General features: G+C 44.7%; 1 protein-coding gene across 5 annotated transcripts in view; it reads right to left on the bottom strand.

Moving 5' to 3' along the window:
* PHACTR2 (phosphatase and actin regulator 2) overlaps positions 1–24,395 on the bottom strand; it is a 144,672-nt gene that overhangs the window by 81,058 nt on the left and 39,219 nt on the right. The window contains exon 1 of one of the 5 annotated variants that reach the window (XM_083828764.1): positions 46–287. The exons of 3 other annotated variants lie outside the window; for them this stretch is intronic. In XM_083828764.1, coding sequence (XP_083684890.1) covers positions 46–88 — 43 coding nt within the window. In that variant the 5' untranslated portion in view covers positions 89–287. Of the gene's footprint in view, positions 1–45; positions 288–24,395 lie in introns of those variants that run through there. One more of the 5 variants, XM_083828767.1, reaches the window with a different exon arrangement.

Genomic DNA, 24,395 nt, shown 5'->3' with positions numbered 1-24,395 from the left:
GGGGCCGGGCCGGGCACGGGGGGCTCGGGCAGCTCCGGTACTCACCGCCGGGCGGCTCGGGCAGCGTGGAGACCGAGGTCTGTCCCATGGCTCGGCCGGGAGGCGCCCCGCCGTCACGCCGCCCGCCGGGGGCGCAGCCTCCTCCGCCGCGGCTGCTCCCGGGGGGCCGGGGCCGGGGCCGGGGCCGCGCCGCCCGCCGGCTGGCGGGGGGCGGCTGCTCCCGGAGCGGCGGCGGCGGCGGTGTCCCGGCGGCCGCCCCTCATGCTGCCGGGGCACGGCTCCGAGCGGGACGGAGGCCCCGGCGCCGCGCCCACCGCGGCCCCCGCCCCCGGCACCGCCTCGGCCCCGCTCGGGGCCCTCCCCGGGGCCGTGACGGGTGGTGGGCCGGGACGGCAGCCCCCGGCAGCCAGCTCTCTGCTCCGAGGAGTGGAAGAAGGGACGCGGCCAGGGGGATCAGCCAAGGGGGACGGCTCGGGGCAAATGGAGGCGTCCTGCCTAGCACCGGGGCAAAGGGAACAAAGTTTCTAGTTTTCGTTATTATTTTTCGTTTAATGCGTAATCCAAGCCCTGCTGCGGGCTTAATCCTAGAACAAACAGGCAACTGTTAGCCGATGGAGGATAAAAAAAGAAAAACACACAAAAAGATCCCAAACATCTCAAGTGCCTGGTGGCTATTGCCGCTCAGTACCTAGGAACGGGCAGGAAGATGCATCACATGGGGACACGGAAGGCTCTTGTGAAGAACATGCCAGGGAACGTCTGTTAGTGAGACACAGGGTGAAGTTAGCACGGTTTTGAGTGGCATGGGAGTCCTAGAGAGGGTGGCTGAGGAGATTTCTGGCCTTCCAACATCACGGTGTTGGTACTGCGATGGTGTTTTGGGAGACGCAGAACTGTGAGGCCCGTGCTCAGAAAGCAAATAAGGTTAACAGCAGCAGCCGCTTAGCCTGGCATCAGTCATGGGCAGAAGAGTCTTGTAGTCAACTAAGACACGGCAAATAGACAAGAATACAACTAACACCAATCTTCATGTTTTTTATAGAAAACTAGTCTTAGTAAACAAACCTATTCCCTTGTTCGATGCGATTAACACTTCCAGTTCCCAAAGGTACTGGCTTGAGTGTAACAGACTTCCATCAGGTATTTGATTTAGTACGAGAGGAAAAAGCGAGGACAACACAAAATTGCCAAAGCACAAACAGATGAAGAACTAGATAAACGAAAAGAAGACCAATTGCTTGCGGGGAACTAACATTTAACGAGGGTGCTTCTGTTGGAGAGCTGTAGGGAGGCTCTCGGTGCTTTCATCGGCCATCTAGAGAGGAATTATTTCAAACAGCTCTGAAAGGCTAAATAAATCACTCCTGGCAGCAATTTTAGGTGGAGTAAATATTACCAGAGTGATAACGAGGACAAGGCAGTCAAAGACTTATCTGGATTATTTAATAAACTCAGGTCGTTCAAGTAAGTTTGAATAGGGTCAGAAGAACGAAGTCAGACACGAAGGATTGAGCAATGCAGCCTGCAGGAGCTGTATCTGAGAAAGCTGATGCATGTGAGCTGCTGCTGATGCAAAGGAAAGGTAATATTCTCATTTGGATGTGCAAATAGGAAAATGGTAAGTAGAGATACAGTTACATCATTGTGCTTCTTATCAGACAAAAAACACTATACAGTGTCTAGTGCTGCTGTCTGCAGCTTTAGAAAAACCCTGAAAGTTGGGAGACAACTCAAAGTCCACAAGATGAGATGCAAAGTGCAACACGTGCTCTCCAGCAAAAGGCTTGGTGTGGATGTACACAGGAAAGACTGACACAGGTGCCGCATTTCAATATACAAGTGTGAGAAGAGCAAGTATTACAGCGCTCCTGGCAATCCAGGAGTCCCCTGCAGAGCACAGCATTGTAGAAAAGTGACAGGGACATGTACAGAGACACCAGACTGAGCTATGCAGCAGGAGTTAAGAAAGACACTAGAGGAGATGCTCTGATGATCCCTCCTTCCACGCAAGGAAATGCTTCCTGAAGCTTCTTAAACAACTGAATCCTAGCACGTCTTTCTCAGAAGAAGATTTTTTTTTTTCCCCAACAATTCCCCACATTTATTACCTTGAAAAATGACTTTAAAAGGGTTTGTTTTGAGAAACTTGAATTCTCCCTTTGGAGTTACTTGTAAACAGGAACATAAAAGTGCTCCTGTCTGCCTCTGGTGGATCTCATTAATTTTATCAAAGGAATTTGTGTTCCCCTACCCAGTTTACAATGCAAACGTATAGATCATCTGTCTGCAATGATTCCTGTGAAGGTAATAAACTCCTCAAAGTCTATTCGTAAGCACATAAAAGGGGTATAGCTATCACATCCTCCAGTCCTGGTGAATTAATTGCCAATACTTTTTTTCCCCCCCAAAAAAAATTAATTGCTGGTTGTGATTTTCTTTTATATCATTTCTTTGCAGCCATCTCATTGCAAGGGTCCTGTCACCACCATACCTCAGTGGTGGTTAGCGGTATGTTGCAGAACTACTCTGGTAGGACTACTACTCTACAAAATCAGGGAGTTCAGTTCTAGTTTAGGGAAGATAAATATTAATTTATAATACTAACAGACTGTAGGCATATCATATAGAATAAGAAAATGAAGCTTCTGATTATAAAATGTACCAAAAGAGCAAACATTCAACAAGAAATAATTTGCTTGCATTAGCACATTTAAAGGTCTTATTAAGGAGATTTATAGATCCTTTATTCAGCCTTTGCAAAGTGGGCAATAGCAAACACTCTCTCGTTTCCAAACAGGGAATACTAGTTAAATATGAAATATTCATAAAAAATAAAATATTTAAAATAGCACTGATCTATAGAACACTTATGTCTCTTTCTGCTTTATCTCCTACCTAGAGATGCAAAAAAAGTAACATATATTTGTTCGGCTACTCCAGTCACAGTCATTAGTGGTCTTAAATTGGGGAAAAAAACATCACTTTTCTGCTTAAATCTTGCTTTTTAAGGTGTTAGATTGAAGAATTCACCTTATGACTCACTAACAAGAGGGTACTCTGAAACTTCAACAGTGTATGAGAAGACACCTACCAGTATCAACTATGAGAGAAACTGGACAGTCAATTATATATTACATTTCTCATATGTAGAGCTATATTTATGCAATTGGCTCCACATAGAAGAGATTCTAGCATCCTACTGACATTCCCCTATGAGCATCCACATAAAATACATACATTTAGTATTCAGTTGTCTAGAGACTTTCAATCTACAATATGATAGAGATATTTTAATCTGTGTAGTAAATTTCTTGCGACGAAGCTGGCTTTCAGGACAGTTAAAAGTTTAAGAATATGATAATGTTTGATAACAATTGATTCTAGCAGAGATTTGAGATTGCAATTAATACATTTGTATGAATTCACTTTTTTTTAGATGTTTTTTCCACTTCATCTTTAAAAAAATAATGAGATGAGACGCAAATGGACTACCCAGTCGTTTGTAGTTGTTACGGTCTTTGAAGAACTGAAGTTTCCTGAAGTCCAGAATTACAAGCAAAGCTAAAATGTCCCAAAAGATAAAAGTGAGAATTTCAGGATTAAAATTTCCACTTTAATTTTAGCCAGGGCTAATCTTGTACTGAGGAAAATGCTGCAAGAAGATGTTGAAACATGGACATATATTCCAGCCAGGTGGGGAAGCTGAGGTTCAGCTGATGGGTGGCACAGGTCCCAGTAAGTGGTGCCCAGCTGCCCTGACACAACATTCACATAAATGTGGTCAGTGGATGCAGTGTCCTAGTTAGGTTTTGGTGTCAGAACTGTGGTTATCTGATTGCATCGTGCTACCTGCACCTTTCTTCCCTTCTTGTCCCAAGTTATTGTGTTGGGTACCGTAGGGAATTCTGTTAAACTCCGCACTTGCTCAAATCTTCCACCAAAAGAGGAAGAATAGCTTCTTCGTGAACTTCAGAAGTGTTTGTAGAACACAAATACTGCATGTTGTATAAATGGCTAGAATGAGATCTCTTTACTGGAGAGAATGTAAAATTTCAAAATAGTTTCCAAGGGAGAGTGGAATAATGCACAGCTTTTAACCTCTCTCATACATCAAAGAACAAACTCCATCCCATCAGTAAAGCTTCAAAGAAGGCTGTATTTCAGTGGGCTTATTATACTGGGACGACTGATGGCACTACATGACCTACAATGTGTAGGATGCTGTTGTCCCATCTTTAGAGCTCTTTAGGATCACATTCAGTAAAGAGGCATTTTTAAAAAGTGAATTTATATTACTCTTCCTTCAGTCAGTGAGATTAAGTTATGGCACTAAACATAACAGAAGCTATAAGGAGAGGATACCTTATTTAACCAGAGGATTCAGAATGCAAGACTGGCAAAAGTATTCAACCTAGTAAGAGGAAAAAATATTAATCGAAATATAAATATGAAATAAAATACAGTGCAGAGCTGGTAGAAGAGGAGCAGCACTGCATCCTACAGACTGTAGAACTGTGTAATTAAGTGAACAAAGCAAAGGTTATGATATGAGCAAACATGAACAAGAAGATAAATATTTTTTTTTAGTCATAGTTCACACTAAGGTTTATAACAAGGACAATGAATTTGTACCTGCTTGTAGAGAGCTTGCAGCTACAAACAGGAGGAGTCTGGAGAGGGCACCACACGAGCCCGTTTGCTCAAGACTAGAACATCGACTGGATGTAGTTCTTAAACAGGCGCTGTCAAAATAAAAAACCCTAGATTGTTCTCTCACTTGGAAATAAATTTTTAAAAATATTTCAAAAATATTTTATAATATGTTTGTGTCCTTTTTTCATATTGAATAGCCATTCAATAACAATTCTGTGTTCTCGCAGTGTCACCTCCCATTTCCCATACACAAATACAGCACAAAAAGAGTTTGAAGTCTCTTTTTAAAAGGAGGCCATTGTGTCTGAGAGATCATCAGCAATCTACGGCTTCCCCTTCCCCCCTCAAAACAACCCCACATGCATACTTTCTGCATAGTCGAATGAAAGGGAGCTATGCAGAGCAGCTAGCTGAGAGGAACCTCTGTAGTTCAGTCTTTAAATTTGGAAGCTAGGGGTTCAAAGCCTTAGGCCAATGCAATTAATATGCTAATGAGGACTATTCTGATTAAAACAAATAGTGGGCATTCCTTGGATGAGATCTGCTTGTACAGCAGTAAGGCTGCGCTGGGAGACTGCACTAGGCTGGCCCTTACCTAAGAGAGGTCTGAGGGGCTGAGACTTTTATCAGTGTTCAGGTGATCTTGGCTCTGTTTCAGTATCTCCTCGTATTTGCCCTCCCCAACTTGCTGCCATCGCAAGCACAGCTGGGCAAACTTACCCGTGGCAATTTGGCACAGGCAGTTTTTCTTTCTGCTCACAAATCATCTGCAAATAGGCTGTGCATTTACAAACTTGTTTGCTAGCCTAAATTATTCACCAAACACTTTGTAGGCAAATTTCAGACGGTGGTTAATCACGTAAACAATTCATTGCCACAGCAGTTCAATAATTTATCATCCGGGCCGTGTGCTAGGCACCCTCGGCTGTGTGGCCCTGGCGATGCTCTCTGACTCGGTGCTGTCTGTACCTAGAGGGAACTTTCACAATAGCTGCCTCGATATGATTTTAAATGGTTGGTGATGAATGCTTATAGATCTACCCATGTGATTGTAACATCTGATTTGTAGCTTTTGTTGTACCCTTCGACTTACGTTACTCGTGCCCGGCAAGTTGCTCTAGGGAAGGCTTCTACAGAAGCGAACGTTGCGAGTATATTGAAAAATCCCCGTGTTCATTTTAATAACAGTTTGCAGTTTCTCGTGGCACAGAGCTTTTAAAGTAATTTACATAATGCGTGTGGTTGAAAGGCAGAAAACAGAAAGAGCGTGGTCCTGGCACAGATGTTTCTGGAGGCATGGAAAGTAAACGTGCTCGCCTCCTGCATGCACCGTGCTCCTCAGCTTCGGAAACTGCCCTGCTCTCCTGCTGCGCCGCCTTCTAATAGCTTCTACATGCTTTCCCTCCATCCCCGTTACTTCCCACAATGTCTTTACAGTGTTTTCCTTCTTTAATGTTCTTTAAGAGCAAATTCTAAATTCTATGACATTTCTCTATTCTGTGTTCATTGCCAATTTTTTTATTTTTTTTTTCCCACTTGAAAATACGTGAAGTCAGTTGCTGTTTTGCTTCAGCAAACCTGACCTACACAGGAACCTTCCATTACTCACAGACTCAGAGTATTTCAACGAGTATTTGGGGCATTATTACTTTCACATCTACTATTTTAGGCGTTACTGGCTACCTGAAGCCTTATGACACAAGTAGCAGGAGTGGTGTACTCTAGGTTTTAGAGAATTTCTGAGCCCAATTGTGCAAGATTATGAAAGGTGATCAAATGAACAGTTCAGACAATGATTAATTAGACCCTTCTGACACCAACAGTGCTGTGTTTTGTTTTGTTTTGAACTTACTGAAAAGTAATACACTATTAAAATGTGTTCTTCAGGGCTCAGATTTTGTTTTACTCTTTAAACAAGAGCAAAGCACTCTGCTGTGCACGCAGGGAAAAAAAGCTAGCTTCTGTCTTTGCTTAAAGCACAAAGGGGAACGGACATACTCAATCCCACTTTGTCCCTAACCCTATACCAGATATTCCTGAAAAAAAGACGAACCCCACAGAGATGTCCCATGATGTATTACCCAAAGTCTGTAAGGTCTTACTTACTGAAGTGAATTGAAGCACCTCAATATACTTATTGAAATGCTAAAGTTCAGGTTTAAATTGTAAACTGTAAATGTTCAAAAACTCTTCTACATTTTTACTGTTGTCAATAATAAGAACTATCAATATTTGTGCTATTCCTATGTGTTCTCTTTTGTGCAGTCCCGGCAGCTGCCTGTTGCGCTGAGCTTCGCGGTGCAGTGACAGCGCTACGATAGCACATGGCAGCGTTTCCTTTTTCCAAGCAGAAAACAACCGTCAGAAATTTTCCAATCAAGTGTGTATTTATCACCGGGTATCAATTTTGTCTGTGGTTCCAGATTTACGATGAAAGGCAAAAAGGACTGCATTAAAAATTATTAATAGCCTTCCGCCTGTCCTAGTTCAGGCCACTGGGGAAGAAGAGAGCGCTGGTGTAAAAATGCCATACCGGGTTGTGGAATTCCTCAAGAGCTGGGGTTTTGCCAGCTTTCCAAAGACTTCAGCCACTTGGAGTTCGTATCGGTAGTTACAATAAATAGAGTGAGCAGGCCCCACTACTGATAGAAGCTGGCATGGTCCCAGCAGAGAAAATGAAGCAGCTGGAGGTCTGTTCCTACTGTGGGACACCACCACACCTCCTCCGCCTCTTCTTCATCGTAGCAGTGCTCCCAGCACAGGAACACCCCAATTCAGCACCGCAAGGAAAGGCTCCCACCAGCTTCACTGGCTGGCTTGGATATTTTTTCCCTCTTCCATTTGTGCTTAATGGCAGCCTCCTGGCTGTTGCTGCCGCAACAAAGCCAAATTATCCAGGAGAACTTATCCAGCCTGTCCAGCAGTGCCTCTTCCCTTCAGTCAGCTATGATACCCGTCCCACTGCACCGACCATTTTCTGTAGGAAAACACAGCTTTCTGTTCTTCAGAGCATGTGTCGTGGTTGCTGGCTGCAGCTTTCCCTCCACGTCTCCAGGCTTCTTAATGAATCACTGCTTTTTGGCACCGAAGCAACATAAACACATCATTTGGGATGTCTCTGCCAAACATACGTACACTTAGAGCAGGTTTTGAATGATAGAAAGTGAAACATTTAATGAAATGTTCAGGCTGCATAGCTGAAAGTTGCAAAAAAAGCCAGAAAATGCACATCTGAAGGTCACAACGGTACCATCAGTCCAACAGTGGGGTTCGCCTGGTATATTTTGTGGGACGTGTGGAAGGGGATTTACCAGGAATGCATCAGCTACAGCTCCCACCAGGAAAACCAGTAACAGAAAGCAGCCTAGGAGCAGAGGCCCACTGACCATGGTGGCTGCTAGATGCCTATCTCTTTCCTTCCTCGTCTGCTCATTAACTGACTCAATGTAACTATACATAGCACGGCAGATTTTTACACTGATTCCTCCTAGCCTATATGAAGGGGGAAAAGAGACATCATCAACAACAGTAACAACAAAAAATTAGCAAATTCAAAAATGAAGTTTCTCAGCTGCTTAAACCAGCCACAAGTGAACACCCTGAATGCGCGTCCACTTGCTCTTTCTGGCTTGAGCGAGAACTGAGAAAACTCTCATCTTTGGAAAAGCTGAGAGTGTTTGGCACAACCGTTCCTCTAGTTCCTCTCCATTCAATGAGATTTTGGAATGAATTTCAATGTGCTGCTGGACTATAATTAGCTCCGAAGGGCAGGAGACCACAGGGGACCAGCTCCTTCCCCTTCAAATGGGCAGCTGTAAAGACACAACCTTAAATAATATTCTGAACACCAGCAACGTTTGAAACCTGGACCTGGGCCTGATTAACTGCCAGAAGTCAGAATAATCTCTGCCTTTGTTAAATCAAAGTCATTCCCTATGATGCGAGTTAACTACAGAAGTCTCTAGACCAAAAGTACAAGTTCCAGCCTTCAGTTTCATGTCCCCCTTTTTTCTACTATTACGAAAATATGCATCTTTTTCTTTCCCTACTGGGAAAATGCATTTTTTTTCCACTCTCCCATGACTCAAAAACATCCGAAAGATTCTTCCTCTAAGCTTAAGAAAAATGGGGGGGGGGGGAGAACTTCACCTTTTGGCAAAGATACAGAATGGAAATTTTTTACTCAAAAGAGGATTTTCAAAAAAAAAAAAAAGTAAGAAGCATGTGAAAACAAGGGGTTATAATGGAAACTATTTTCATAGCCAGCTCTAAAGTAAGCACTGCTGTTCCAGAGACACATGGTACTGATGCAAACATTGACCCGATGCCAAAATCCCTAGCATGTTAGTGGAATCCGGAAGCGCTGCGATATTAAATACACCTCTAAATGCATGTCAGACATCTCCCCGTGTCTGGTCCGCTTACTCTGCGCGGCACGACGCTGCACGCTTAATTCATTGGTACCCGCAAAGCAGCTAACAGGCCAGCAGTGGAGGTGCTCCCCTTTCCGCGGGCTGGGCTTTTTGCTGCACAGCATGCTCCCCAAAGGGTCTTCTGCAAGCCTGACCTTACTATTCCCACTTGGCAAATACTGAACCCATATCCTCTTTCCATCTGCAGCACTTATACGGCGTGTTTTATTGCAGTGTTTGAGCACCCCTCTCCGGTCCTAGGGGATATATTATTATCCTCAAGGTCAGATTTCCACATTTCATCGGGAGTGTTGTGGGGAAAAGCAGGGGAAGTGCTGCCAGCTCGTGTCACGAAGGGACAGATCTGCTCCCCAGCACAGGGTTGGCCACCCAGACGACATCCAGAACAAAAATTCCTAAATCTCTGTCTCAACCTCACCTTCTTAGGGGTGTCTGGCTGGCTACAGAAGCAATGAAGGTATTGTGCTCAGCCGCGTTTCCTTGCTGGCAGAGCCTGCCTGCTATTTTCTGCCTGCTTACTCCAGCTGCTCCAAGGCATTTAGCCCAGCCCTGGGCAGTTTTCTCCTACGGCTATCAAGGAAAAGTCCCTGTTTGCACCTACCACAATTACAGCTGTGGTACTTGGCCTGCATCTTTGCCGATTCATTAGAAAAACCCACAACGAGTAAAAGGGTTCTAAATGAGGGTGTAAAATGAATCTCCTGCTTTTGTTCAGCCTGATTATTTATTTGTTTGTTTGTTTGTTTACTTCTGATCCGTGGATTTGTGGCTTTTGCTCAATGTTCCTGCCTTGCAGTGAGACGCAAATACCGATGGGAGGCTTCCCTAAGGAGGGGTGCTTGCAGAGCATCCCTCCCTGCCACTGGAATTCTCTGCAGGTTCCAGAGGGCAGTGACATCCCCTCCAGGCTGGCTCTGCTGGGGTCTTGGTGCTCTGCCTGCCCGCAGAGGTAGCTGAGCGCCTGCAGAGCACTGATTCAGGCTGGTTCTCCTCTGCCAGGTCTGGTGCAAGCTCCCCATCTCTTGGTCTTCAAAACCAGCCACCGTCTTTCAGTATCTTCAACAACTTTCCCAACTGGATGTAGTTCTGCTGTTGACAGGTTTTACCTAACAGCCTCTGCTAGAGCCATCCTCGATGCCGGGAAGCACATCCTCCCTGCTGAGGGAATGGCTGTGGATAGGGAGGGTTACAGAGGCTCAGGCTTCGCACCCTTTCTGATGGGTGTGGAGGAATGCTGCTCCAGTAACCCGACAACAGCTCCCTTGAGCAGGCTTTCTATTTCTAATGAGTCAGAAGGCGTGGCGAGGTTTGCCTAAAATGACTCCCATACACATCACACTTGGTCTCTGCGTGCTGATAGTTTAAATCAAGTGTAAATCTGCGGGGCTGATTTTGCTTTTTAAATTCTCGTGCATCATTCGTTTGCGTGCTGGTGGCCAGGGGAACTGGCATGCTGTAATCACGCCAGTCATGTTGGGTTTTTTGTGCTGATCCAGATCATTTTTAGCTCAGGTTCATTCAGTTACAAAACCCACACAGAAGGAAACTAATTACATAAACTGAAGCAGGAATGCTGTATTGTTCTTGTGGAAAGTGCTTTTACCAAGACTAAACATCAATATTACACTTTTTTTTTTAAACTACCTGCTTAATACAGCAGATCGTTAATGCAGCACATTTAGTTAGTTAAAATGAACAAATTTCATTAAATCAAAATTTAGAGGCATTAAAGCCAGATGGGCTACAGGGGAAAAAATGCAGAGACTTTTAGAGCTAATGTAAATGTAATATTATTGTTTTCAGCTCAAATTCAATTAAATAGGGTTGACAGAAGCTTTCACAAAAATGCCCAGGAAGAAAACTTGTCTGTAAAGAAAATCAATTTAAAAGAAACCATACTTCAGATATATCCATAGTTCTGTGGCTCACTGAATTACAAAGTCATCAACAAAGCTGATGTGGGAGAGCCAGCACCGAGATCTTTACTGGTATGTTACTTACTGGGAGAAAAATGACTTAATTTTACAGTGTTTATTGTGCCGAAATGTATTTGAGTGCTGAAAAAAGTTAATGCAACCAGACTCATTCGCAAAGGAAGAAAACACATTTTCAAGAACACGGCCTGCCCGGGGAGGGAAGGGAACTGCACCGCTTCCCTGGGCAGCCTGCTTCAGTGCTTGACCACCCTTTCCATGAAGAAACTCTACTTAATATCCAACGTAAACGTCCCCTGGTGTAACTTGAAGATGTTTCCTCACTTCCTGTCACCTGCCGCCCGAACTGGGCCCACTGGCTGCAGCACGGATACCTTCAGCTGTGGGGTTTGATCGGCAAAATCCAGCTTGGCATCGTGCTCCAGTGTTTTCTGTGAAGTCCCTTGAGCCAGCGCTATATGGTGTAGGGCTTTCCTGTCACTGGGGCATGCGATGCTGGCTCAGTGATTGTATTTGTCTGAATAGTGTTAAGAAAAGGGAAAAAAAAGAATACCAAAAAAACTAAGACACACAAGATCACTCCATTTCTATTTTAAAACAGTTGTTGTGTACCACAGTAAATAATTATTTTCCACCAAAATAGCAAGTAGAAGTCTATATAAAGTCTCATCTAACCATATGATGTACCCAAGTACCCTCAAGCCCACATCCCATTCACTCAAACTCCTAAAATGCAATGCAAGATGTCAGAGGCTCCAATTTTCTCATGATCTCCACAGCAAGTACGAAACTCGACCTTGATTTACACGTGGTGATAAAACCCACTGTCTGCAAATTTATGAATGTAGCTGGCAGTCATTAAGTGCATTATGCAGAGGTCATGTTGATGGTCCCTTTGTTTATTCCTCCTATCTAATGATCCATTGCTGAAGATGTGCCGAAAACTCTCAGCATGTTTTACAACTTATTTACGTGACTGAGAAGCGTGTACTGTGTTTGCCATCCTCATTAGCCCAAACTGCTGAAAATAAATCAGAGTGCAGAACTGGCATCTGAAGAAAACACAGAGACTTTTTTTTTTTTAATGTGTGCGGAGAAAATTCTTGCCCCTTTCCAAAGCAGCTCTTAGGAGAGAGCGCCTTTTAGTCGAGTGACAAAACAGGGCCACCTTCGTTTTGTGCAGCTGAATTCCACAAAAGCCACATGAATCAGCATGGGATAAGACATCTGTGGACAAGGGCTGGATGATTTTAAATACATTTATTTAGTGAACATCTTTGCATAGTAAACATCATAAGTCTAAACTTATGCTTATCCATGAGTAGGTATGCTAAACTAATGCGAGTCAGTTGAATGTTGATGCAGGTGAAAAGGCAGAAATTTCTAGCCAGCACTGCTGAAAATTTTCTGTGTGCCCAGATTTGGTGTTGCAGCATCCTGTTAATCCTAGGCCATTTTTATAGGTATGAATAGAAGTTCCAACAGAGAGACCTGGTGCCATTCAGATCCACTGGAAAAGTGTGGAAACGTATCATACAGACCTGTTTACCAGTCTAATAGAAAGAAAATTAAGTATCTGAGTGTTGAGAGATTCTGTTACTAAACTAGTAGGTAAAGAAATTATGGTGCAGGCAGCCTGCACAGATTTGGTATTTGCTTATCATGTGATAAATATTAGGTGGTTTTATAAATAATTGTCCCTGTCACATTGACTTTGCTAATATAAAGTAACTGGATTCACAATTCAAGCAAGGGATTTTTGATCTGTGTAAGCTCTCTAGTAGCACTGGTTAACTACAGGATCACATCGCTTCAGTAAGGAAAACCCATCCCCTCAATGACGTTACTTTGGGCTTGCCTGCCTGTTAATTTTCGCACTGAACGTCATTTGTCTGACAGCAAAGCCTTTGAAGTGCCATGATATTTTGCACCTCCCAGGTTAAAGCTCACTAAAAGCTAAGCCAGCCCTAAAGGACAAATGAAAACCCAGAATAAGAGGAGCGTGACCTTCTCTGCAGACAGAACATTTACATGCAGACATCATTAGTCTGCTGCTAATAGCTTGTTACTGAATTGCCCAAATGAAAGCTGAACATCACTCAGTGCATCTTTGGTGCCATATCACTGAAGTCACTAAAGTGTATTTCAGTGACAATCAGTTTTATACCTAATATATCACAGACTTGCTGGTGCACAAATAATTTTAACACTTGAGTAAGCGCACAGAGCTGGCTGGGATGAAGTTAACATCTCCTGCAGCAGCCCATACAGTGCTGTGCTCTGCACTTGTAGCTAGAGCAGCAGTGGTATCACACCAGTGTTGTGTCTACTGCTGAGCAGTGCTGGCACCACATCAGGACTCCATCCAACCCCCCCAGAGCCAGCAGGCTGGGGGTGGGCAAGTGATAGGGAGGGGACATCACCAGGGCAGCTGACCTAAACCAACCAAAGGGATATTCCATACCACATGATGTCACATTCAGCAATAAAAGGTGGAAAAAGGATGGAGATGGGAGCGGTGGGCTCTCGTGAAAACATGTCCTCCTGAACAACAGCTACGTGCATTGAGGCCCTGCTTCAAGGACGTGGTCAGGCATCGCTCGTTGGTGGGAAGTAGAGAGTAATTCCTTTTTCCTTTTCCCTTTAGTTAATTTATTTAATAATAATTTTCCCTTAGTAGTTATTTTTCCTTTAATTAAATTATCCTTATCTCAAACCATGAGTTGTTTCTTTCCTTTTCTTCTTCCCCTCCTCTCCTGAGGAGGGGGAGCGAGAGAGCGGTTGTGGTGCAGTTCAGCTGCCCAGCAAAGTAACACCCCCACAAGAGCTCACACCTTCCCTCCCCGACACCTTCAGCTGCTGCTGCCAGCCAAAGACAGACAAGGGGATCCCACAGCATGGAGCATCTTCTCACTCCCAGATGCATTCTGCTGACTCTTCCCCACCTTGAAAGGCAAACTCTGGTGTCCTGTGACCGTAATTCTTAGATTTTTTAACAACTGTGTTCCTAAAACGTGCTGTAGAGAAAATGCACATACCCTACTGCATGCTGCATAGATGCTGCACATACAAAAAAAATATCCTATCCCTGCTTTAATTATAATCAAGCCTTTATGAAAGCTTGACTACCAACATTAGACTACACTTTTAGAGGAGAAATTTATGTATATTGTATATTATAATTTATCTATATATTATATACATTATATATATATAATTTATGTGTATTGTATATTATATATAATTGCCAAATTGTAAAATAGTTGAAAAGAACAGAAGTGTCACGGGCCCTAAGGTATAAAATCCGTTTCTTCCAGGAAGTTTTCAAGTTTTGAGAGTTACAGCAAAATTCCTTGTACTCTATTTTATACAATTTGCTTTCTTGTGCATTTTTGATTGGCCTTTAAAAAGCTGACACATTTTCTTACGTTAGAGTTCAATCTAAGAAACCCGAGCACTTTTCATGCCTCACTGCTCACTGGTTATTAGTATAATCTGCAGGAAACAACATAACAATAGGTCATTGTTCCTCAATGTGAGCAAAAGGTTAGAACAACAGCCTACGCTCAGACCTGGCTTCTTGACTCCCCTTCACAATGAAGAAAGCACATGTTGTGTGTAGTAACTCTGAGGGTATTCCCACTGTCTTCAGTGTTTTATGCCACTTGTTGCAGGCTGAAAGAGAGCCAGGTATAGGGGCGTGCTCCTCCTGAAAGCACTGTGTAGCTGAAATGGTGTGAGATATGGGAGCTCACCAACTGTGTGGTAAGGCAAGTCTCAGGCTCCCCATCCTTGCAATGTTTGAGTACCTCACAGAACCCAGCAAACAGGCCTGCTACAGGCATAATCTAGGGGGTAGCAGGATATCCGCTTGATAAATTATTCCCTTTCACAGAACTGTGGTTAGACCCACAAACACTCAGCTCCACAGTCCGCAGCCCTCCCCTTCACTGCTGCTGAACCACACGAGCACCATGGAAGGCTTTCCTCCTTGGTACCAAAACGTCCACACGGGTCCCAACATGGCTGCCTGCCCCCCAGCCGTGCCCTGTCAGCACTCACACCGCTGGGTAAGTGTTGCCCAGTCCCTTTAACACAGTCCTGGAGAGCAGCCTGGTGCTTCTTGAGGAGCCTGCCCGCTTTCAAGTGATACGGGGCTGCCAAAGGAATGCATGCCTGGGGGAAACGCCTGTGGACAGCGAACCTTATCCTCCCTCATAGGGTGGCTCCATTCCCAAGAGAGGAGCCTGGACAACGCGGTGCTGGGGAGCAAGGTGCCCAGCTGTTTGGTCACAAACCCCATCTGTAAGCAGAGGTGCCCCACACACCTCCTCACCACTCTCAGGGCTCTCCCCCCAGGCCAAATCTCACACACGGCCGGCATTCGGACGGGGGCACCCTTTCTGTCTACCCACACAGTAGCTTGGGCAGGGCACAGAACAGTGCTGGCAGCCTCGACTCAATTCCTTTTTCTGCATGAAGAGATTAATTCCTGCTTCTCCTTCCTCCTGATGGCCAAGCCAAGCAGACCTGTGTGCTGGTGCAGTACAAGTACTCAGGGACTTCTGTCCTGCCAGCTGGGATTAGGGGGAAACACTGGTGATGCTTCAAGCAGAGCTCTTTTTTCTAGTACTCCTTCCAGAAAATGCTTCAGCGTTTTCAGTGCCCTACTCAGGAGGCTGTGTTATCGCACACTGTGTTATCTGAGGCCTAACAAACTGCTCCTTATTTCAGACACTGTGGAGTTTGCAGACCCTGGTACACGCTGACCCTCACCACAACCTGCTGGGCTGCCTCCAGCTCTGTGCCCCAAGGGGCCTCTCCTGCAGGGCTGCCCCTGCCTTAGGATCCTTAGGTGCCACCCAGAGAAAGACATCGTAAACCTGAAGGATGACAGGGCATTAAAGTTCCTGCTGACAATCTTCACATGAAGAATAAAATGTAAATAAACTCTCACCAGATCAGAGGAGAGAAACATGCTATCTACATAAAACAACAGCAATATAGCCAGGAAGTGGTTCCTTGCAGCCTGAACAGCAGCACCAGTAATTTGCCTTTTAAGCAGCCAGATTTAGTCAGCAAGCCCTTCCTACCAGACAAAACAGCAAAGTGATTTTTTTTTTTTTTTATCCCAGTCCTCACTGCAGCCCTGTCCGAGTTCCAACCGCATCGCCAGGCTGACAGCAACACTGAGAAATGGGGATGATGCCTGATTTCAGACACTGGAACAGCACCAAAATCCGCCCTCCGCTGGAGCAAGTGGAGATGATGGATCTAATTGGTTCTGGCCTCCCCCACCAGCCCCACTTGTTAGTACTTACCGCATAAAAGTACCATGAGTTAATGTGTTACACGCGAACCCTGGCCAGTGCTGACTCCACGATGATGAGAAAGAACTGAGCATCTTTCGTTTCACTACTGCACGCGCACTGAAAAACACTACAGTGGGCAGGATTTCAAGAAGCCTTTCTCATGCTGAGAGGTAGCCAAGACTTGTATGTCTCCGTGTTACCACGCTGCAGTGTCCAACAGCTGGCAATAAAGGCAGATACAGCTAGCTCCCCTGTAAACAGGAGCTTTATTAAACTGGGAGGAGGAATCGTGAGCTTTCATTAGGAAGCATCCTGCTGGAGGCTTTCTAGCACCTGGGACCCCTGACTTTCAGCCTATTTAGCAGTCCGTCAGCTGTAACTTCTGAAATACTGTTTTTCCCCTGATGGTATTCGGTAGTTACCTTCCTTTTTCTAATCTGTACAGTTCTCAAGGTACTTCTACAGATAGATCTTGGTGATGATTAGTCACAGATGTGAATGAAAAGGTCCAAACTAATGTTTTCTAGTAAGAAACATTATTGAGACAGTTTTCTTTGCAGGATTACACTTACAGAAGTGCAAAGGTATTTTAGGGTAAGATGCAAAGAAGGTTCAGAATATCAGAAATTTTGCTTTGGTCAGTCCTTCACAGTGACTCCAGTTGCTGAGTTACAAAGCTTACCTGAATACTCCCTAGGTTTTCATGTTCCAGGCAAGATGGGGGACACCAGAAGTTATCGAACATCCCAGGAGCTGTCACTCCAGTGCTCAGACCAGGGTAAGACACTATCTTTCAGTGTTGCAACTACATTAAAAGAGTGCATTAGCTTTCTGGGACACAGATTGTTGGCTGACCATGTGCTTCCAACATTGAGCTTTTATGCAAGTATCTTTCAGAATCACTGCTTCTCAATGCTGAGACTCCCAATCTGTAACTATGACCTAATTAATTCCCCCCCCCGATTACAGAGCCTTTCATCTGTCCATATTGAATGCATCAGTTTCTCACCTGAAAATAGTTTTATATTTTCATGCTAGCCACTTCTAGTAGCACCATACGGCATGGAGCAGAGAACCAGCTCTTGCTGGATACCTCCTGAATCACACCAGATGGGTGACAACAAATTCCCAAATTACATTTGTATTTTGAAACCCAGTATTTAGGCACTGGATAACTCATTTGATACATAACATATTAATTGGATAATATCTAGGGTCTACACAGCAGAACCAAGCCAAGCATCTTCCAATGCAGCAAGTTAGATGTACGAAATAATTCCCCCAAACCTGTTTTTCCTCAAGCCCATGTTAATTGGAATTATTTATATTCAGTCCCTTCATTCATTCTGGCTCAGTCTCTGTATCATCTGTTCCATATTTTTGCTCGGGGTGGACGTCAGACTCACCAGCTAATGATTACCAGTGTACCTCACTTACTGCTTTTAAAAATTGTTATAACAGATTAATAATCACTTCTTTAAAAGCATGCAGCTCTCTCACAAAGGAGACAAAAGCGCTCTTTGGTAACAATCCCCCATCCACTATGACACACTAACACATCTTGCAGCAGTCTGGGACCTCTCCAACTCTCTGCTCTGCTCGTGTTCCTCCTACACGTAGAGGAAAGGTCCATCCAGCCCAGCACTCCCCCTCCAGCAGTGGCCCTCAGCAATCCAGCTTTCCACAGGCTCCATGCGGTGGCTGAGCATCACCTCCACAGGTCAGTGTTCGTGTGCTGCAGGGTGCCTTGTTTTGCTCAGGAAGCATTTTTGCTCCCATGCATTTGCAATGCCTCCTGAACCGCACAAAGCATGCGATGCAGCTGTGCACAAATATGGCAAAGAGATAGCTTGTTCTATAAATGAACAAGCAACAGAATGTGATTTAATGTAACATTCACTAAAACGGGAGGGAAGAATCGGGAGCAAAGTGGAGGAGCTGATATGCTTTTTTAAGATGGTAAGATGGACTAGTCATCTTTGACACGGCAAAATCCAAAATAGCTGAGAGACCACTTCTCAGCTGTGGGAAGTGATCTCGTACCAGTCGTGAAGAACATCCAGTTTATGTGTGTTCGTGCCTAGCCAATGTGATCAGGGAGTTGACAAGGACGGAAATCATAGGTCACATGAAAACTTTCTCTGATATCTCTCAGCTGAAAAGAAGCCCAGTTTGATACAGGTAAGTTTTCTCTTCCCTAATTTGTTTGTTCTGTGTTTCTAGAAACCAAACTGGTGCTAAAATTTCACCCTCTCCCCTTCCCAATAGTGTGAGACAGCAATGGGGCACCCACAGGGGAAGCAGCCTAAGCCCCCAGTGCAGGTGCGGTCTTGCCAGTGCTAAAGCTGAACCTGGAAGATGATGCGCAGGCAAATGCCAGATCTGAGCACAGCAACCTACTTCCATGGCATCAGCTGCGGAGCTGGAGCTTTACTGCACAGTGCGTAGCACAACTCGTGAAAGTACAGAAAATAAGTACTCCAAATCCCTCTGCAAAGCCTTGGGAAGCTTCAGCTGCCAAGCTACTAATATTTTTGAAACACTTTTTTCCCTTTTTCGTTCTGCCTATAATACAACGCGACTGTGAAGGGTGGCAGAAGAAGAAAAACAAACAAACAAACAACAAGCCTCCCAAGTTGTGCAGGTTTGCACAGAGCATGAAGAGCAGTGTGGAAACGGGAGTAGAGGGCACCAAGGGACTTACCAGGACCAGTAGCAGGCAACAGACACTTTGCATCCTACCAGGCCTTTAGGTGTTTCCTAAGCCATAAAAAGGCAAAGGTGCAAAAGTCAAGAGGAGAAAGAGCGAGACTGAGGTCACACAGCTCCGTCCACACTCTGCTGCTAAGTTTGTTTTTGTTGATTTTTCAGGCAAACACACATCAGCTGTCTTTCACGACAGTGACAACCCTCTTCTCCATCGGCAGTCTGAGATACTACCTGAGGCGCCATTTATTGACCCGTGAAAAAGCTTCAAGGCAAAGCAAAGGAAGCCGAGACCATGCACAAGAGGCAGAAATGCCACAAAACCATGGTTCAGTGCTGGTCGCGGGAAGGATGCTAACTTCTGCCTTCACCTGGTGCTCACCCTGAGGTGGTCCTCTGAAATTACTGCTCAGCCTGTCTACATCCAGAAGAGGTGCACAAACTTCAGCATATGGGAGCCATCAGCACTAACGGATGAGAAAAGCTAGATTTGCCCTCAAGGTTTTTTTAATTTAAACAAACAAAAGAAGCAACAAAATCCAGCTGTGATTGCAAGCAGCGGTGAGGGAGCTTATCTCAGGTCAATCTTTACATCAGTCGAGCTTTTCATGGCACTGAATTAGCCAGGCATTGCGTCACGTAGACAACAGCATCACAACGGGTAAGAGGGCTGCAGAGAGAAGCAGCCTTTACCAACGCACGCACGGCATTGCTAATGCGACAGCAAAACACTATTCTCAGAAAAGTGCTTTTAAACAGCGGCCGTGCGATCTGCCCCCTCACGCCAGAGGCATATCATTAGGTTGTTCACACACGGTGCAGAAGAAAGAGCGATGCAGGCAGCCACCGGAGAGGGGAAGGGGTCCCACCACCCTCTCTTATCCCTCCCTGGGAACATTTTGGGGTGGGAAGGTGGAAAGGACGCTGGCTATTCTTTCTCCTGAAAGAACACTCTACATTATGCTGAGCAATCTGGCTACTTTGCCAGTATCATACGTGCCCAGCTTACTTTGCAGGCAAGTTTCCTGAACACAGTATGAAAGAGTACCCACAGCACCTACGGAATTTGAGAGGCTGCCCAGGTGACAGAAATTTAACTGAAAATCCAGAGCTCTGCATACAAATACTTCAAGTCCTGTGATATGTGTGTTAAAGGTTCAATACCCAGCACTAAAACAATGACCATTAATAGATGTTGCATTATTTTGAAACGGAGGACAACAAAATAATATTCGTCACCCTCAGATGTTCCTGACATTGCAGAGGAACTCGCTCACCTTGATGGATCCCAAAATCTTGCTCAAGACTTCACCACAGCCTCAGAGCCTCCTACTTGTAGGTAAGAAATAGCACTTTTCCCACTGTCTAGGCTGTCTAAACTTGCAAATGCCCTGACACAGTCCACATGGGGCGCTGAAGGGAAAAAAAAATATTGCTGGGCTTTGTAGGAAAAGTAGGCAAAGTGGAGACTGCTACTGGCTCCCATTCCCACCTTAAGCCCCAACCCACCCTTGTTCCTAAATTCTGTGATGTTTTAGGTCTCCTGAAGCCACGCACGTCGAAGTAAGCAGCCACTTTGACCTCTTGCAGACACCCCTCAAAACCTTAAGCTGCCCTGTAGGAAATGCATGCGTATGCCTTCCAGAAGACATATAACACATTACAATCACTGTGCTAAGTGACACGAACTAGGGAATTTAAAAGTTACATTTGGCAACCTGCCCTTACTGCGCTCTAATTATTTCTTAATATCCCAATTTAAGGGCAGCACGTTGGCCCCAATTTTAAATTGTCTGGCATTTATAAGTTTGTGTCACGGAATTAAACAGTTTTCAGATTCTCAATTGAAAACTGCTGATTGTGTATTGCCTGACAAAGCAAAATGTCTCCATTAGAATAATGATTTATTGTAAATATGGTAGTATTAAGGCTGACTATTCTGGGCATTAAAAATGCATGGAAAAAATCCATTGAAAAAAGTGTTATGTGAGCTGTCATAATTTGTCAGTTTAATGCCTTTGTCATTTGCATCTCTTTTTAAAATGCCAAGAGCAATTAAACCTTATCCCACCACTAGAAGTTGCCAAATTTCATTTGAAATTAAAACAGAATAATGCGTCATGTTAGTTATTTTAGTAATATTAAATAACAAAAACAGAAACAGAAAAAAAAAGAAGATAAAAGGCGACATAACTACTGCAGCTACAAACAAAGAAGCGAAAATACACGCACTATTTCTGCGATACATGCACGCACGAGAGCTCCGTAGGCTTCCTGCACTAACAGACCTTTTCCTTTGGCAGCAAGGCCCCAGCTCAGCAAAGCAAAGCATCCCTGGACTGTGCTCTAAATGCCAACGAGCAGCTCCCAGCAGCACGCGTTTTCTGCTGGTTCGAGATAGCCATATTGTCGGCTCCTCTCTCCACATGGCTTCCACGCAGGCCTCCGTAACCAAACACCCCTCGCTTTTTGGACCGCCTCAAGCCCCAGGGAGAAAGACAGAAGGGACTCGTGAGTCAGCAGGAGCTGCAGCGAGGATGAATCCGTCCCAACTTTGTCTCCTGTGGCAATACCAGCTGCTGTCACATTTGTCTTGGAATTTGTGGAATTTTGTTGGAATTGTGCTCTGCTAGCACAGGTTAAGCAAGAGATTAGAGGCTTACTTCTGGAGGTGTCTCCCACTGCATCTGCATCCCTGCAGAGCGTAAAGACCCTGGGATTGTCTTTGTGATTACGAAATATCCTGGTACTACTCAGAAAATTATTTTAAAGGGTTTTATCATTTAATAAGCTATTTTTTGATAATTATGTTACAGAAACATTGATGCTGAGCAAACTAAAAATAACTAAACAATTGCTCTGGCCAGCTCAGTTTCTCCTGGGCCCTTTGCTTTATTTGAAAACTAGATGTGATCAGGGACCTCATCCTGCCGCAAAATCCATTGTTTGAGCCATGTGTTCCCAGAAACTCAGATACCCCATTGCTGACAGGCCAGGGTCGAGGTCATCTGGCCCCTCCTGCCAGCAGAAGGGGATGAGAGCAGCCGGGTTGCTTTGCTCGGGACTGGCACGTGTCTACTGGGGGAAGGCTGCGAGGCAGCTTTACAGTCCTAAGCATTTTTTTTTTCCGATTTTGCTGTGGGAGGAAGTTTTATAAATGTTTCATATGAAAATATAAAAAATGGTTAAACACTGGGAGGGGAGGCTTTTTGGTAGAATTCCATCCAGTCTGCTTTTAGAGCCCAAAGCAATACCCCTGCAAGGCACTCCATAATTAAGCAGTGAATTTCCTACAAGATTCACAGCTAGAGACAATGAACGATGATTAAACGGCACCAGACTGGATCCTTATTATCAGCCACCTGCTTTTTGGTCACATGATGTTGCTTCCCCCTTTGTGGATAACTTCAAGCCCCTCAATTTGGGGTCTTCCAAGCCCCTGGAGCCCAGGCTGCTTTTATCTGAACCATTTGTGCCAGTGCCTCTTAACACAACCTTTCCTCCTCCTGATTGCTTGTGCTCTCAGAGTGGTTGGCTCCTGCAGCAATGGCCTGGCTAGAAGCATGTGAGGAAACAGTACCTGTCAAATCTGGGTTTCTACGTCCGTGCACAACACTTCCTTCTTCACAACAGGTGGCAGTGATGATTCAGAGCTCAGAACAGGGGGGGTCTGAGGGCGTTTTGCCAAAAAACGCACAACCAGTAGACGTAAATATAAGGTACAAACTCAGTACCTGATGGGCCGGTGCTTGCTAGCTCTTTTGGTCAGGGAACAGAATCAGAATTTGTTAGAAAATGAAATCTGCATCACACCACCCCTCCAAAGCAGCCAGAGTTCGTGGAGCTTCTTTCTAAGAAGTGTTGTGGAGGCTGGAATTGTTGCTGGAGTATGATGAGCGTGCAGTGCAACCACAGCATTTCTGGCCACAAGGATACCCAAGAACCACTCTAAGTAGAGTTGGTGGACCATCACTACGTTAGAAGATGCGCCGTCGTTTTAGTCCTACACAAGTTTCTACAGTTACTCAGAGGCTACATCAATACCAACTTGAAAACAGACTGGGAGCTGCATCCTCACGGGAAAGTTTAATCCTGACAAGCATTTTCCAAGAATATGACTTTCTAAATGTACTGTTCCAGCTTCTGGGTAAAGGGGCATACGCCATGGGTATTATTCTAAAATTACAGGAGGAAGAAAGTCAGCTTTCTAGGAGACAGTGGTGACCTGTGACACACTACAGCATCTGCCTCAACTGAGGCCATGAATGCAAATAGGAGGCAAATAAAGACACATAGTGTAGTGTAAAAGAGCTGATCGTTGCTTTGTACTTTATTGTCCAAGTGCAAACCATTTTGTGATCTATAGCAAACAGCACGTGAACCCAACAGAAGTCAGCATGACTTCACTGATAACCATGCTTTGCAAAGATACTGAGTGAGCTTATACATAAGTGTGGGATGGAGATGAAAGAGATGCTGATGTGGTTTCCAAAAGCACCTTCACACTGTCAGAGAAAAAAAAAGGAGGGGTAGGGGGAGAAAATAAACAAGAATACATACACAAGTCACCTGGGCAAGGTACTACCCAAGGTCAAAACAGAAGCTGCCAGCAGGACAAGGCTGATTTTGCTGCTGGAGTTTGGAGTTGTCATCCCGTTAAGAGCTGGCAAACCCACAGTTACACTGCCAATGTCTGCACGGCAAGTGGTTTTGTTTCCAAATTGATACGGACGGAAAGGGACAATTCAGCCAAGCCTAAGCCATGGATGGCCAAAGGATTTCAGAGCCCTTTATGGGCACCAAGTGAACCTTACAGAACATGGTGAAGCTGTTGGGTCGGCTGATTCTGCACACAGACAAGCTGCTCTACATCGGTCTTTGAACATGGAGAGTTTATGAGAAAACCAGGAACATAATCTGAATCCCAAATCTCAGCTTCCTCTTCCAACTACCTGAATGTTTTTCCTTATACTTTAATAGGATGTCCACTGTTTGCCACAAATACAGGTAAGACATTCCAAGGTATCTGTAAGGTCAAATTCTTAACGAGCTTTCAATCCTGGCACTCTTACATCTAAAGGATGCTAAATAAGTCCTATTGACTTACTGAAAGACAAAAATGATGCATTAATTCAAAAGCAAGGGAGTTACAGCCAGCAGACAGCTTCCTGTGTCTCCTAACCTTCCTGTGACACGTGTCACCATGCAGAAGAAGGCTCAGCTGATACTTGCTATTCACCCTGCCCCGCCACGATTGAGTACAGTCTTGCTTCTGTGGGCTAATCTAAATTTCACTGCTGGTCAAAGAAGAACTTCAATGTGCTAGTGGACCAAAGATAGGATATTCGATATCCAAG

The sequence above is a fragment of the Anser anser genome, assembly GCF_964211835.1.
Source record: "Anser anser genome assembly, chromosome: 3".
Lineage (NCBI taxonomy): Eukaryota > Metazoa > Chordata > Aves > Anseriformes > Anatidae > Anser > Anser anser.
The sequence above is the reverse complement of the archived record's forward strand: the minus strand, read 5'-3'. Positions and strand labels throughout refer to the sequence as shown.